The sequence below is a fragment of the Trichoderma citrinoviride genome, assembly GCF_003025115.1.
Source record: "Trichoderma citrinoviride strain TUCIM 6016 unplaced genomic scaffold BBK36scaffold_7, whole genome shotgun sequence".
Classification (NCBI taxonomy): domain Eukaryota; kingdom Fungi; phylum Ascomycota; class Sordariomycetes; order Hypocreales; family Hypocreaceae; genus Trichoderma; species Trichoderma citrinoviride.
This window is the reverse complement of record NW_020194715.1, coordinates 1,058,748-1,074,309: the sequence shown is the minus strand read 5'-3', so window position 1 is coordinate 1,074,309 and position 15,562 is coordinate 1,058,748. Positions and strand designations below refer to the sequence as shown.

General features: G+C 54.0%; 7 protein-coding genes across 7 annotated transcripts; 2 read left to right on the top strand and 5 right to left on the bottom strand.

The window, feature by feature from the left end:
- Positions 1 to 146: 146 nt before the first annotated feature.
- BBK36DRAFT_1159434 (hypothetical protein) lies at positions 147 to 1,190 on the top strand (the record flags this gene model as incomplete). Its single annotated transcript, XM_024894201.1, has 2 exons — positions 147 to 192; positions 280 to 1,190. The coding sequence occupies 2 exons, from the start codon at positions 147 to 149 to the stop codon at positions 1,188 to 1,190; spliced, it is 957 nt and encodes a 318-aa protein (XP_024749718.1).
- Positions 1,191 to 1,468: 278 nt separating this feature from the next.
- BBK36DRAFT_1169000 (ATPase, V0 complex, subunit D) lies at positions 1,469 to 2,753 on the bottom strand (the record flags this gene model as incomplete). The annotated part of the gene is made up of 4 exons (XM_024895255.1): positions 1,469 to 1,552; positions 1,639 to 2,525; positions 2,577 to 2,665; positions 2,722 to 2,753. 4 exons carry the CDS (start codon positions 2,751 to 2,753, stop codon positions 1,469 to 1,471), a joined length of 1,092 nt encoding a protein of 363 aa, XP_024749717.1.
- A 535-nt stretch (positions 2,754 to 3,288) lies between these two features.
- On the top strand, positions 3,289 to 5,311 carry BBK36DRAFT_1159432 (Nop domain-containing protein; the record flags this gene model as incomplete). The annotated part of the gene is made up of 3 exons (XM_024894200.1): positions 3,289 to 3,323; positions 3,427 to 3,516; positions 3,619 to 5,311. The coding sequence occupies 3 exons, from the start codon at positions 3,289 to 3,291 to the stop codon at positions 5,309 to 5,311; spliced, it is 1,818 nt and encodes a 605-aa protein (XP_024749716.1).
- Positions 5,312 to 6,410: 1,099 nt separating this feature from the next.
- Positions 6,411 to 7,642, bottom strand: BBK36DRAFT_1168997 (SPFH domain family protein; the record flags this gene model as incomplete). Its single annotated transcript, XM_024895254.1, has 3 exons — positions 6,411 to 6,698; positions 6,796 to 7,379; positions 7,453 to 7,642. 3 exons carry the CDS (start codon positions 7,640 to 7,642, stop codon positions 6,411 to 6,413), a joined length of 1,062 nt encoding a protein of 353 aa, XP_024749715.1.
- A 3,209-nt stretch (positions 7,643 to 10,851) lies between these two features.
- Positions 10,852 to 12,916, bottom strand: BBK36DRAFT_1118677 (galactose-binding like protein; the record flags this gene model as incomplete). The annotated part of the gene is made up of 3 exons (XM_024890502.1): positions 10,852 to 11,389; positions 11,468 to 11,897; positions 12,880 to 12,916. The coding sequence occupies 3 exons, from the start codon at positions 12,914 to 12,916 to the stop codon at positions 10,852 to 10,854; spliced, it is 1,005 nt and encodes a 334-aa protein (XP_024749714.1).
- A 666-nt stretch (positions 12,917 to 13,582) lies between these two features.
- Positions 13,583 to 14,357, bottom strand: BBK36DRAFT_20068 (hypothetical protein; the record flags this gene model as incomplete). Its single annotated transcript, XM_024897890.1, has 2 exons — positions 13,583 to 13,956; positions 14,144 to 14,357. 2 exons carry the CDS (start codon positions 14,355 to 14,357, stop codon positions 13,583 to 13,585), a joined length of 588 nt encoding a protein of 195 aa, XP_024749713.1.
- Positions 14,358 to 14,720: 363 nt separating this feature from the next.
- Positions 14,721 to 15,472, bottom strand: BBK36DRAFT_1119792 (hypothetical protein; the record flags this gene model as incomplete). Its single annotated transcript, XM_024890627.1, has 2 exons — positions 14,721 to 15,294; positions 15,387 to 15,472. 2 exons carry the CDS (start codon positions 15,470 to 15,472, stop codon positions 14,721 to 14,723), a joined length of 660 nt encoding a protein of 219 aa, XP_024749712.1.
- Between the last annotated feature and the right edge of the window lie 90 nt (positions 15,473 to 15,562).

Genomic DNA, 15,562 nt, shown 5'->3' with positions numbered 1-15,562 from the left:
TCTTCCTCCAGAGCAGTGGAGCGGTGCGTGTTAGTCAGCAGGTCCGTTAGAAGCGTGGGATGATCAGTTGTACTATCGGCGAAATTTTGAGTCGCAAAGGCGGGATGGGATTGATGGAGCGATAACAGCAACTTCATCCAGCAACGATGCCGCCCAGAATAGATCTGTTACAACGGCTAGGCACAGTCAATTGTACGATAGGCTCCCCATTGCTATCCTGAGAACCAGAACCGTACAGCAGTCAAAGGGGAAATCATGTCGCTAACCGAGACTTATCAGTGTGCCTACGACCGTCAACGACACCAACGACACAGGCCTTCCTCCCGCTCGTCCAAAAGGCCAATCTCTCCCTTCGCGAGAAGAAGAAGAAGGCGAAGCAGGACCCCTACAAGTGGGCGCAGGCCCAGCAGCGCAAAGCCGCCAACCTCAAGCGACAGGAGGAGCTCCAGAAGCAGCGGGACGAGGCATGGGGCGACCCCGTCCGGGGCAGGACGACGCCGTTCCTCGAGTCCCTGGACTCGGCAGGCCAGAGCCCGGTGAGCGCAGTGCGTAAGGACGCGAGCGGGAACCCCCTCGAGGAGGCCAGGGAGCTGCCCACGACGCCCGGCCTGCGCAACCACTTCCTCACCGACGCCGAGCTCGAGGATGCCGTCAAGCACGCCTACGCCCTGACGAAGCCCATGGTCGGAGTCGTTGGATCGCAAATGGACCCCACCACGGAGGAGGAGAGGAAGCAGGCACACACCCAGAAGCACCAGAAAGCCGTCGAGGCCCTGCGGAGGATCACGTCCCTGAGCAACGGCAGCGCGCGGGACCGCTTCCACGCCAACGTCCGGCGCATCATCGACGAGTTTGGGCGCCACAACACGGATAAGCACCTCAAGCCCAAGCCGCAGTCCATCTCGCCCAACACAACGCCGATGCCAGGACGTGCCGGTCCCGACACTGGCAGCTCCGAGGTGCAGATTGCCATCCTGACGGCCAAGATCAGGTCGTTGTCAGAGGCGCTGGCGATCAACCGAGGCTACAAAGACAAGCACAACAAGAGGAACCTGAGGTTGCTTGTACACCGGCGCCAGAAGTTGCTGCAGTACATGGAGCGTAAGGAGAGGGGCAGTGAGAGGTGGACAAACATGCTTGAGAAGCTGGGTCTCACTCCGGCGACGTGGAAGGGACAGATCGATCTGTGAGGATGGTGACGACATGAAAGACATAAATAAAGAAAAGCAACCAAGAGAAAATTCTTGTAGGAATAGCTAAGCATCTGTATATGTACAATAGAGCCCATCAGAGGATGCGTAATTGCCGCTGTCAATCATTCGCCTCTTCCATATGCGCCTAGTCTGAACGAACCTTTCCCGTGCAATTACTCGAAACGAAACAGAACAAAACAAAACGTATTATTACTCCATGAGGACTCCCAAACCTGCGAACTGCCAAAGACAACACCATCAGTCTATGAGACCGCTTAGAAGACACTGATAAAGTTTCCAATGCGGTCCTTTTGGTTTTGAGCTATGCACTCAGCGATCCATGTGATGTTGCGAATTTCCTGTAGCGAGTTAGCGGACTGTCACTCGTTCGATTTCTTTGTTCTTCGGTTTGTAGCTCCTTCACAAACTGTGACCGGTTGCTTACCTGCTCTCTAAGCTTAACCCAGGCGTAGATAATGGCATAGGTAAATTGCCGTGTGAAGGCATCCTTGGAAATCTCCATTTCCTTCTGGTAGAACATGTCCTCCAGGCTCTTGCCATCAGCAGAGCCACCGCCCATGTTACCGGGACCGGATGAGCCACCCAAGGACACGGCATCGAAGAAAGTCTTGTAGTCGTGGACACCATCCACGGCAAGGCGAACACCCTCGACGTCATCTGCTCTGGAGAGCATCAGGGTGCCCTCGGGATACAGCTTTCCAAAGGTCGGGTACAGCTTGTTGCGGTCTTGCTTGGTCAGCTCGGTGCCGAAGGAGTTGAGAGTAATGTTGATGGCTCGGCGGTCGGCCTCAAACTCCAGGATGTTGGACATGACCTCAGCCGTGGGCGTGCCAGCCATCTCGGGATGAGTATTGACGAACTTGTAAAAGTCCTCGAGGTAGTTCTTGTACAGAGTGTTGCGGACGATCTCGATGTTGAGCTCATCCAGGTCCTGGTGGCTCAAGCTGCCCTTGAAGTATGGGGCAAGCGGAGTCTCGATCAGCACGCTGTTGTAAAGCTCCTCCACGTTGGTCGCGACACAAAGGACGGGCATGGTCTCGAACCATCCCAGCGGGTGGCATCGATCCAGGAGCTCGCGCGTGTCTCGCTCGTGAAGGGTGCCGGTGATGAGGAGGGCGACGTTGTCAATCATGTAGCCGTACGTCACGTAGTCCATGAAGGTGGCCAAGGAGCCCGTAGCATTAGCGCGCACGTATCGGAACTCCGAGATGAGCTTGTCTGTCGTCTTGGCGGCGAGCGCAGATGTTGACGGGTTTGGGGGGAGGGATGCGAGGAAGTCGCCGTAGGCAGGGCCGAGCTGCAGCTTCAGGTCTGCGGACGTCAATCAATCTGTAGCTACTTTTGTTGATAACGCAGACGTACCATCGATCGTCTCGCATTGTGTCAGATTGCTGTAGGCTGGCGTCGTCAGGAGGCCATTGCGATAGCCGCGAACAATGCCCTCGACGTAGCTGCGTGGCCCCCCGTCAGTTACAGTCCAAGGCGTGACGTTTCACAAGCTGCTCACCCATTGTTCACGTTGAATAAGAGACCCTCCATCGTGGCTTCGGTCTGAAGATCCTCAGGGTTATGGTGGAAGACGAGCTTGAGGATGAAGCGAGCGTGCAGACGGACGGAATCAGGGCGGGATTGACTGAATGACGGAGCTGCGAAGTTCCAGCAGGAGGATCGTAACGGATCTCGGACCTACTTCTGCAAGGCCGGGGCGAGGCGTGATTTCAAGGTACAGTTTGACGCAGCCTGCACGTGAGTGGTTGGACGACCAAGTAGGTACGTACTCGTACTGTAGAGAACCAAAGCGAAAGGGAACCTGAAGTCAGAGGCCCGGACTATCAGTAGCGCCGGCCGCCGACAGGCCCCTCCCACGCAGACGCATTAGCTCCAATGCAAGGCCAAAAATTTTGAGTGGATCTCAAGCTTCGCCTGAAAAATTTCCAAAATCCAAAATTTCGAGGCGGCTTCTTCCCTGAAATCCTCACGCACACAACCGCCGCCAATTGGGACCCGGGAAGACGACGGAACTCAATCGACAAGCGAAAGAGTCCTAGAGAGCGTCCCAGTCCATCCAGCCATCATGTCGCTCTTTGTTCTCGCCGAGACGCCCGCAGGGTCAGTACTCGAATCCCGAAGCGAAGCGTCCATTGCGCAGTTGCTGCAGAATCAGCGTTGATCGCGTGGCAAGTGTCGAACATTGTTGCTGACAGAATCGCAGCTATGGCCTGCTCAAGGCGACCGACAAGAAGATGCTCAAGAACGCCGACCTCGCTGCTGAGCTCGGAAAGCCGGAGCGCCTCGTCGAGATGTAAGCTTTGCTTCCCCAATTCCACAAGTTCTTTCAAGACCAAAATCGCCAAGTTTCTTGGCTTGTGAGGACCGAATTGGACTAATGAACCGTCGCGTACAGGCTGAAGCTCAAGAAATTTGTCAAGTTCGACAGCGCCGCCATGGCCTTGGAGGAGGCCGCCGCCGTTAGCCAGGGCCAGATTCCTCCCCTGCTGAGCTCTCTCTTGGAGGACCTGCAGGCCGAGAAGAAGGCTTCCCTGGCTGTCGCCGATCTCAAGTTGGGCACTGCCATTTCCAACATGCCCAGCCTCAACATCACGCCCGTGGCTGGCTCCAACACAATGGACCTTTTCCGAGCCGTTCGCGAACATGTTTCGTCTCTTATCCCCGGCCTCGAGCAGGACGTGCTTGACCGCATGAGCCTTGGTCTTTCGCACTCAATGTCCCGACACAAGCTCAAGTTCTCGCCTGATAAGGTGGACTCCATGATCATCCAGGCTATCAAGATGCTTGACGACATCGACAAGGAGCTCAACGTCTACGCCATGAGGACAAAGGAGTGGTACGGATGGCACTTCCCCGAGATGGCCAAGACCCTCAACGACAACCTGGCCTACGCCCGTGTCGTTCGTGCTGTTGGCATGCGAGACAACTTCAAGGATGCCGACCTTTCTGACATTCTGCCCGAGGACGTTGAGGCTGCCCTGAAGGCGAATGCCGAGCTCAGCATGGGTGTCGAGATTACCGAGGATGATTTGAAGAACGCCATTGACCTCGCGGATCAGGTTATTAAGTTTACCGAGTACCGGGCTCAGCTGACGTCTTACCTGGAGAGCCGAATGCGCGCCATTGCCCCCAACCTGACTGCTCTGGTGGGCTACTTGGTCGGTGCCAGGCTCATCGCTCACGCCGGTTCCGTCCTCAGCCTGGCCAAGGCCCCCGGTTCCACCATCCAGATTCTCGGTGCCGAGAAGGCCCTGTTCCGAGCTCTCAAGACGAAGAAGGACACCCCCAAGTACGGTATCATGTACCACTCCTCTCTCGTTGGCCAGGCCACTGGCAAGAACAAGGGCAAGATTGCCCGTATGCTGTCTGCCAAGGTCGCCCTGGGTCTGCGTGTGGATGCTCTTGGCGATGATGAGGAAGAGGATGATGAGCAGCGCGCTATCCTTGGCCTCACCAGCCGAATCAAGCTCGAGAACCACCTGCGCAGACTCGAGGGCAAGGCCCCTCTGCCCAAGGGCACCAACGTGACTCCCTCCGGTGAAATCATCTCTGCCGGCCCCTTCTCTCTCAAGGACACCAGCCGATACGGCGCCGATGCCGATGGTGTCACCGACCACGTCATGGGCGACGCCGATGAGGAGCCCGCCCCCAAGAGCAAGAAGGCCAAGAAGGCCAAGATCCAGGTTGTCGAGGAGCAGGACGTCGATATGGAAGACGCCCCTGAGGACTCCGACGATGACTCCGATGAGCCCTCTGGCAAGTCGGTGAAGAAGCTCTCGAGCGAGGAGTACGAGCGCCTGGCCGAGGCCGCCGGCCTCTCCGTCAAGAAGTTCAAGCGAAAGTACGAGCGCGGCGACATCCAGCTCGGCCCCGACGGCAACCCCAAGGTCTTCAGCAAGAAGGAGCTGAAGAAGCTCCGCAAGGCCGAAGAGGCCGCCGCCGCCTCCACGCCCGTCAAGAGCAGCGACAAGCCCGCCGACGCCACGTCTGAGAAGAAGAAGAAGAGAAAGGCCGAAGAGAACGGCGAGGCCCCCGAGTCCGCCAAGAAGGACAAGAAGAAGAAGAAGCGCGACTCTACTGCTGCCTAGGAATCCTCAAAGAAGAAGCGCCGAACCACCTGAAAAAGGATGTTGTTTTTTCCACGTACATACCCTACCACACATCCGCACAAATACCATTCGGTGAAGACCATCGCGTTCTGGGTTCACGCAAAAACACTTGAGGAGATGAGGACAGAAGAAAGAAAGAAAAAAGGACAAAAAAAAAGGACTGAAAATACCGTTTTTTCTCGGCTATCTGCAAAGAAGGTCAAGGCCCGCATTAGGCTTGGATTGGATGGTCTCATAGACTACCCATGAGGTGGTCATGGCAGATATATATTCAAAAATATCTGATGAGACTTCTTCCGAGAGGCTTCCGGGCTAATCTGTCACATGTTACTATGGCTGGCGTTGGGGGAGGGAAATCAAATCTTTTCTGGTACAGGCGTGGCTTGGTCTCTTGTTTTCTATAACTGCCGTTGTTTTCTCTTTTTACTGGTTTTTTACGTTGAGCTGCCGTCAGTGATGTGCGGCAGGGGGGAGGAGGTTATTGAGAGACATGGCGGTGCAGGTTTCAAGCAATTTGCTACCAAGGTCCTCAATAAACCCGTTCTTGATCCATGACGATGATGTTTAACTAGCTAAGTGAGGCTGTTCAGTAATAGACAAAAAGTTTTCCCCGTAAATTCAAAGCAGTCAAGATGATTCTTTTCTCTGTGATACAGAGCATATCAATAACCTTTTCAATTAAACTTTGTTATTAAAGACATGTCTTAACCGTCTGCTATAATTCTCCTGGGTATCTTGGGTATCATCCGTATCAAATGGTCGCCTCTCCCTCCCCAAGATCCACTCCCAACCTCACTTGGTATCAAAAGTATTACAAAATCCATCATAACGAGCGTAAAGATCAAAAGCGATGTGCAGAAAAGCGAGTGCAGCGACAGATTCGGAACAAGACAAGGGCCGCTGTCGTAGATGCAAAGCGAGGCAGCCATAGTGAGGAGTCTCCGATAAACGAGAATCCTGAGACGTGAATGAGCAGGATATGGCATGGGGAATGTCGCTTCTCGAAATCAAGTAGACCACGCTAAGTCCCCAAAGCAACTCGAAGAGTTAGCAGCAAGCCCTCATCCATATAGCGGCCCTAGAAGTTTTCCACCATGCGAGCGTTCAAGGCTTGTTGGAAATTTTCCTGACCTCCAAAGTCGCGGGCATTGACGGCAGTGCTGCCACTGCCTTCACCGGACTGGCCGTCATTCAGAGCGGCATTCATGGCAGCGCTACTGAAAGCTTGAGTGTTTCCAGGCAGGAAGATGACCTTGCTGTTGGCGGACTTGGCCATGGCTTGCATAGCCTCGAGGTAGCGAATCTGCATGGCAGGAGCAGAACTCAGAATATCGGCGGCTTGACGCATCAATTTAGCCGATTCGACCTGGAAGAAACAGTATCGTCAGTTCCCATTCTTCTTGTCTAAACATCAAGGACACTCTTATAGCAATCGAGTGCGACCAGCTGTTTTGAAATCTTACCTCGGCCTTGGCGGCGATGATCTTGCTTTCACCAATTCGCTTGCTCTGAGCAGCCATTGAAAGCGAGTCTTGCAGGTCCTGACTGAAAACAATGTCTTTGATAAGCATGCTCTCGACCTGAACACCCCAACCGGCAGCAACATCTTCAATGATCTCCCCGATAGACTGTGCAATCTCCTCGCGACGCTCGATTACATCCTGGAGAACGCGAGCACCAACGACGTGGCGCAGAGTAGTCTGAGTACGCTCAACGAGAGCCTGGCGGACGTTGGAGATACCAAAAGCGGCCTTGTGAGGAGACACAATGTGGTAGTAGATGACGGATGTCAGGCGCAAAGTGACATTGTCCTTGGTCATGCATGTCTGCTCAGGGACCTCCGCAATTTGTATCTTGACATCAACCGAAATGAGTCTCTCGCTGAGGGGGTTGACTTTGACCAAACCGGGATCTACGGCCTTGTAGAATCGACCGAATTTGGTGACGAGGCCGACATGGCCTTGGTTGACGTGCTTATACGGGTTGGGGCAAAGTATACAGCAAGGAATGGCACCCATTGTTCCGATACACGCGCCGAGAGAATTGACTAACGAGTGTGAGGGTTAGAAAAGGAAGAGGCATCTACAGTAAGGCAGATCAAGGGAGTGTCGACGACATACTCATGCTGCCATACCAGCCCTTTGGGTTGGCCTCGCCCCCGATTTCAGCGGCATAGCTGACTTGGAGATCCTCGTTTCTCGGGGGCTGGACCGTCATCTTGTTCTGGGGCTGAAAGCCGGGAACATTGGTTCCATCGTGGTCAGTAGCCTTGGAGGAACTGCTGTGGCCAGCGCCGTTTGGGACAGACATGGTTGCGGTTCTGGGTGGTTGGAGTGGCGACACAAGCCGAGGTGTAGATGGCGAGCGTGAAGAATGAACCAAGTCAGACTACTGGGTAGTACTTGAGGAATAAGCAGCAGCTACCGACGCGACAGCAACACAGCTTGCTACTTCAGTTGCTGCTAGAAAGCCCAGAACGGCAAAAATAAAGGAAAAGTAAACTGGAAGTTGCTATAGAGATGCTGCCTATCCAGTTAGGTGGGAGAGAAGCACTGAGGGGAAAAGAGGAGGCAGAGGGAGGGCAAGTAGCTTCGCGGTGGTTGAGCGCATCTTATATGAGGAAAGGACATGCGCCGAGTTCCTGCAAGAATAGCGCGACGACGTCAGGAAATCGCCAGATTGGGGAGGTGTGGGAGGTGTGGGAGTGAAGGGAGGAAGGCTCGTCCCAGTGGAAACAATCGGCAGGAAGCAGCACGGATGAAGCTCCCCCAAGGCACTCTGAGCTTATTGGAGGCAGGAGCTGCAAGGTGCTGCTAGTACTCGGTACATGGGCTAAAAGACTCGGGAGCTTCTGCACAGCCTCCTCATCACATCACCTGGCCTGTCCAGCACTCACCGATCTGGTCGAGGGAAGAGAAGCTTTGTTGTCCTCTATAATTGTTTGTATTGTAGACATGTCTCACTTGCTGTCATACACACACACCTGCAGTTGCTCTAATCCCCGTAGTGCTGAGTTCTCCCATTAGCGCCGCAACAGCAGTACAGTACAAGCACCGCTTCCTCACGTCTCATCATCATCATCTCCATCAGGTCGAATCCAATGCTTCTGAGGTATTACTTCAGTGAGGGCGCTCGAAAGAGGCAACAGCCGATTAATCATGGCACCTCGATGCGAGTGGAGAATCCACACTCGGCACCGCATCGCCGTGCGGGGAGGCGGGAAAAGCGGAGGTCGAGTGCCAACAGGGTCCCCTTGAGTGGAAGCCTCCAAGTTGCATCGACACCCTCTTCTTGTCTTCTCTTAATCCTCGCCTCTACTTTACTCTAGCTTGATAGGTCACTTCTAGTTTCGAAGAGCTACAGCGGCGGGCTCAATGGTGTGACGTTATTGATCGATCCGGTCGGTTTCGACGCCGACAAGCACGAATTTCACGAACTGCGAAACACGCTTCGTTTCGAACCACCAGAACCATCTCTGTTTCTTGCTTCCGTCCTCAAACTATGGCTGACTCCCGCCACCCATCTTCTCACTTGCACGCACGAAATCGGATCCATAATCATGTCGACTGGCCCAAGAAAGGGCTTAAATCCATTGGGCAGCTCATTAATACGCGCATCACGACTACAAAACTGCGCCATCAAGCCGATTTACCCTAGATCAGGGCGGTCCAGACGGGGTCGTCCATCGAGAAAGCCTCACTTTGGGAAATGGACCCTTTGTCCCATCGACCGAATGACGACTGGGGCTGCTCTCGACGGGCAATGACGGAGACTAACCGATGGCTAGCAGTGCCTTTGTACAGAGTACCTGCCGAGGTTCAATGCAAATCAGAGATCACATGGTGGAGTTGAGTTGGGCACGATCGAAGACAGCCTCATGCACCCAAAAGCTTCTAGACGCTGCACTTAGACCGACCTGATGGCCCGTATTTTGCGTATCGACGCCCCCAGCACCCCATTCAACAGGCATCTTGGCCAGATCCTCATGGCCAACTGCCAAAAACAGCAGGCAGGCAACAACTTTAACATGCAAAGGGACGTTTACCGACTCCAGCACTGCCACATTGTTTCCAGCTTGGCAAACTCCATCTCACGGCCAAGCATCATAACCAGTTTCAGCCAAATCATGAAAGCACTCACCGCTGCGGCCGGCACGTGGTCCAATTCGATCAAACAATCGAGAAGAAGAGTTACCAAAAAAAAAAGAAAAAACTGCCATTTCTTAGCATCGACGCTTGGCCACTCAAGCCGAACGCAAGCGCTGACACCCTCCCTCACGTACCAAAAGGAAACCGGGTCAACTAACAGGCCAGAAACACCCCGACCCCGACCCCGATTTCAAGCCCATCCCAATCCATGATTGCTGAGCCAGCGGCGATTTGCTCCGGCTGCCGGGCTTCTCTTCCAGAAAGCTTCTAGGCGTTTTGGCGTTTTCCTTTTGCCTAACGTCCTGGTCGATCATGTGCCAAAATCCCTTCTATATCCGCGTTTTGGCGCCTTTGAACCCGATATTTTTTGCCATCCCTTTCAAACTGCGCCAGCTTGGGGCTGGACTTGACATGTTCAAATCGTTGGCTAGCCGCCCCATTCGCCATCCAATCCTTCGCTCGACAGAGCCACAATATCAACCTATTTGCCCAATATCGGTCTGGAAATCACTCACTTGGTAAAGCACTGTAGCCGCTCGCCTGTAAACGCCTCCCCTTTTCACCATCCAACGAAAGATCTCCAATACATCTGCCGGGTTGCCTATATCCCCCCTGGCTACCGCAGCTGGCGCAGTAAACAAAGGCATTCTGCTCTGTACCAACGTTCACGCCACGCAGACGGTGCCTCACTAGTGCTTGCTTGCGTCTATATAACACAGCTGAGGTGGTCAAATGGTCTATATCCTCAATGCTTGGCGGCAATCTCCTCAAGTAGCCGCCGAGGAGGATTGCTAGTTCTAATAACACATAAACCGTAAACGCAAGCATAAAAGCAATTGATCAGTTATCTGGAAGATTGATGTCAACGCCAAGAACCCTGATCGGCAGATGAACGACAAGCCTAGGCTAGTACTCCTACATCGTATGCGCTTTGTCCATCAGGCATTCCCCCCCTTGAGCCTCATACTCCAACTCGACATTGACATCAGAGACCCACACGAGATGCCTCCTCCGCCTGCGCCCTGCCTCACGACTGCTTGGCAAGCTCGGTAGGCTGACAAGATGCCGTGAGAAAATCGTGGCGAAGCTGGCACGTTGCTCCTCTCATCTCCGCGGTGGTGGCTGAACGAGTAGGGAGTGCCAAGAAAACAACAAGGCAGACAGTGATTAGTATTGATAGCTACATGTTCTCGTTCTAAACTCCATATCCATGTCTAGTCCTTCCAGGACCACATCAGTTTCAAGTGCTTTTGTAGTATTCCGTTATTCGTGACATCTCGTCCATAACTTTTGTGTGTTGTGCCAAGCCAAATGCAGACCAAACATCATTATCGTATCCTTAAGCCATTGCTCCACTGTGCATTCAGATCTTCATCGAATCTCCGGATCTCTCATGAAGTCAGGGAGGGTAAAGCCAGAGTCGCCCGCCTCGAGTCTGGCCGCAGCCAGAGTTTGCGCAATCTCGTCCAGTCTGGGATTCCCAGAAGCCCTACGGCGGCTTCCGGCAACTGCAGCTGTATCCATCAAATCCTCCAAGCGAGAATTTTCCGGGTCGGATTGTTGGACAGCGTCGGCGTCGAAGGCGTAGATTTTGATGCCTCGTAGATGCGTGTCCTTGCCGTTCTGGTGATTCTCCAGAATTTGCATCTGCAGCACCCAAGACACCAGGGTGTTACCGTCAGGCTCACCGCCAACTCCTGCGAGAGGCACTTGTTGCCAGCCCACGGGGCTCGCGAGGTTCATGGCGGCGAACTGGATGAGATTGTTCTCGCTCGTACCAGACTTGAAGATGATTTTGGTGGGTGTATATGACTCATCCTCGTTGTAGTTGACGTAAAAGCGAATGTCTCGGATGCCCACTCTCTTGACAAAGTAGATGGTGAGTTTGTGAGGCTGCGGGCCATCTGATCTAGAAGCAAAGCATATCAGAAACGGTCCAAGAAGGAAAGGGATTTGAGCCCCAAAAAGAGGGAGGATAGACACTTACTGCCAGTATGAGGTGAGGTCATCGCTCCGGAGCTGCTCAACCCCATTGCCTGGTTTATGACTGCTCACGGTAAACTTTCCCAGGTTGGAAATTTCTTTGAGGCCAAAGACACCCGGGTCCATCATTGCGAGAGGCTCCTGTTCCCCTTCGATCTGGTCGTCGACGTTCTCCTCGTCGTTTTCATCAAGATTTTCGTCGAGATTCTCATCGAGGCTCGCTTCCTCGGCATCGTACTGGCCCTGAGACATGGCGTCGTCGTCGTACGTCATCTGGGCGGCCTGCTGTTCCAGCACGGCTGCCATGCCTCGCCTCGTCATTCCCAAATGACTGAGATCCGGCTCCGAGTCTGAGCCGGAACCAGACGCAGTGCCGGAGCCATCATCGGTGTCAAACTGCAGACTCAGGCGATTGTTGGTAGTTCTCCGCGTGGCTGATATCATGTTAGCGACAGTGGATGGGAGGACTCGAGTGCGTGTTGTGCGTTGTCTCTGGCGGCGCTTTTTCTGCTGGAACGATTGCAAAGGCGAATGGACGAGTGAAAGTCGCTTGACCTCTCTGGTTCGATGCGCCACTCGGTGAAAAGCTGCCTGCACAAGGGCATCGCTGTTCTCCTTGTCCGGAGAGGGCAACTGCCTGAGGACCGATTCTCGGCGGTTGAGGATAGTGCCGTGGGAGGAAATGGAAAGCGGCTGGAGGGGGCGGCGATTGCTTCCAGTTGGGCGGTTGGAAAGGCCAAAAACCTCGGTGGAGGGCAAGTTCTCCTGGGGCACTTGTTCTCGAGCGCGGAGAGGAAGCTGCGCAAGAGACATGGTGGAAACGAGTGGAAGGGCGACTCCGCCTGGTGGTGAATGCAAATGAATGGCTATTGTTGCTGCAGAGCTGCTGCCGTTGATTGTAGAGTGCAATGAATGAATGATTGATTGACAGAGATTGAAAGAAAGAATAGGGGGGAAGTGAAGGCAATGCAAGAAAGGAGAGAATCAAATATAATAGAATAGAATAGGAGGATCAATGAATCAATCAACGAATGAACGCTGAAAATAGGCAGGCAAATGAGTAGATTAATGAGTGACTGAATGGATATACAAGTGTGTGGAGTGACAGTAAGGAGAGAAAGATGGAGTGAGAGACAATTTAGCAGAAGCGGACCTGAGTGAAAAAGAATGAAGAAGGGAAAAAAGAAGAAGAGGAAAGGAATGGCAGACCCGGGAAAAAGAAGGAAAAGCGAGAAAACGTGCTCATCAAGAAGCGAGCTCAAAGTGAACAGCTGCTCCGTCATTACACGTGCATGCCACACATCTTCTTCAACACCAGTTGATCACATAAACACCCTCACTTCTGCCCTCCTCGTTTCTTCAAAAAATGCAAAGTCTAATACAAAAAAAAAAAAAGAAGCTCAAATCAACACTCACATCTGTGCAGTCGAAAGGGATTCGGCGGCGGCCCCATCTCGCGCCTCCTGTGGCCAAACTCGGGCGTCTGATGCGCTCCCGCATCCGCAGCCGCGGCCACGGCGATGGCGGCATCGGGCGTCACCTGGACCTGCAGCGCCTGCCTGCGGTTCCGGCGCCGCTGCGTCGCGGCCTCGAGCTCGAGCTGGGCCTGGGCCTGAGCCTGGGCCTCCTGGCTGGAGGCTGCCGAGGCTGCATGGCGCGTTCGTCTGGAGCCGCGGGCGACGTCCATTGTCAGGCCATGATCAAGATGCGTGGTGCCGTTTTGCTGGGCCACGAGGCGTGGCAGAGACGGTCGTTGTCGTTGCGCGTGGTCACGTGATGGCGCATATCGAGGACAAGACACCAAGAACTGGATCACGGAGTACACGGACTCCATTCATTTCATTCCCTCATCTCAAATAAACGCTGTTCTGTATTAATCTAGGAGTAACTACCTGCGCAAAGCTTTTCAAGAAAAAGATGGCAGTCTGAAGCATCGCTTGACAGTATTGTTACCGTACCTCGGGGAAAATCATATCGCTAAACCTGCAGCCCTCCAGACGCCGCATCTCCAAGATCACCAAGTTCAAAATAACGGCCCCGAGCTCCAGCGGCACCCAGAGATCCAACTAATGCCGTGATAAATAGACAGAGCATTTCATTGCCTTCACGGGGTCTTTCCTCATGCCATGTCAGCCACCATGTCTGGATTGGCCGCATATCCTGTGCCTGTTGAATTGCCCGTCGAATTGCCCGTCGAATTGCCCGTCGAATTGCCCGTCGAATTGCCCGTCGAATTGCCCGTCGAACTGCCTGTCGAATTGCGCCTCGGATTGCCCAATGGATTCTGATTCACAGACGCTGCATCTGCCGAGTGGTTGCCAGAACCTTCGCCCTCATATGCCGTCTCTGCTCTGCTGTCCACGGATTGTCGAAACAGAGACGTGATATCCAGCACGGACTGACGCTCCTCATTCTCATCGTCTTGCTCCTCTCCTTCGGCCGGCGCATTGGCCTCATTGTCTGTGACACCATACACAGCGTTGGCCTCATTGCCTGTGACACCATACATAGCGTTGCCATACACCTGGAGAGGGATCGGAGGCGCCGCGGCGGGAGTGCTCTCACTTCGCTGCACCGGACTACCTGCAACGCCGATCGACGGCTATCAATATCTCGCAGCTCGGCCTCGCACGCTCTCTCCTCCCCTCTCCACCAAGGTAGATCAGGTACTTACACTAACTGTCCATGACGTTGCAGAGCCACCTGCCAACGAGGACTCCGAAGAAGATACCAGCAAAAGCGCCAATCATGTAAGGCCTGGGGTCGAAACCCCTTTTCTTGTATTCGGTCAGGTCCATTCCGCGATGACAGAGGTTTTGGCAGAAAGTGGTCACGGCGGCGATGCCATCGGGGAGCAGAGTTGAGGCGGCGTCGGTGGGCGTAGTTCGACACATGGTTGGTGTTGTAGAGGGAGTGAGTATGCTTAGTGCGTGAGACGGTGCCTCAAAAAGAGAGTAAAGAGATGATACGATGGCTGTGTACTCAAGAAAGCTGCAGGTATTGCTGAAATTGCTAGTAGAACGAGTGATGACGATGATGCTATAGCTGCTATCTGAATGGCTTCGAGTGAAGGAGAAGAAGCCCGACACTTTCAAAACGATGCGAATGTGTCTCCCTGGTTGCCTAAGTGATCATATGATGAGCGGCTTCCTCAGATTTGGTCTGCTAAGGTGCTTCTTGCTCTCTCGGATCCTTGGTCATACCACCTTCTCTTTATCATAGGTAAATCAAATCGGATTCCTTCAAGCCCGAGACCTTCAAGCCCCCCGGATATCCGCAGCAAGCGGCATCTGCCTCGTCCAGATATTCATCCCAATCTTCTCCCCGCTGACCACCGGCAGTCCCGCATGCAGCGTCCTCTGGTCCCCCCTCCCATCCGGCAGCAGATTCTCCCAGTACACGACATTGCCTTCAATCGGCCGAAACGTCACCCCCGAGTCGTACTCCTCATCGCAGTCGATGAACTTGCACCACCGCTCATCCCGGGGGGCGTCGAGGACGGGGAAGTTGGTTCCGCCGCCGGTGACGTTGTCGGCCTTGACGTAGCCGAAGAAGGAGCTGATGCGGTTGCCGCCCAGCGACGCCGCCGCGTGCGAGGGGTCGGTGAACCAGTCGGTGTGGAAGTGGTAGCGCTCCGTGACGGCGTACTTGACCAGCTGGATGGGCTCCAGGTGCGACTCGGGCACGTCAAAGCCCTGGAAGTCGAGGGCGCGGGCCTCGATGCAGCGCACGACGGCGTCGCGGTCGACGGTGGTGGACTGGGAGGTGCGGACGGAGTGGATGGCCGAGTTGCCGCCTTTGACGACTGCTGAATGCTTGAAGTGGCCGTCTCTGTGAAGGATTGCTCAGTACCCATCTACCTGAGGTCTGGTATGTTTCTGACACAAGCAGTTGTTCTGACACAAGCAGTTGATGAGACTCACGCAATCTTTTGCAAGTGCAGCCGCTCCTCGTCGGTGATGAAGTCTTCAATGTAAATCACCATGGGCGATTTGCTCAAAAGGTGCATTTTATACGGCGGATGCGCGCATTCATAGCCATCCAGCCTCTTCTGCGACGCATCATCACTCGCACCCAAGACGACTCCCATGCCGACGGC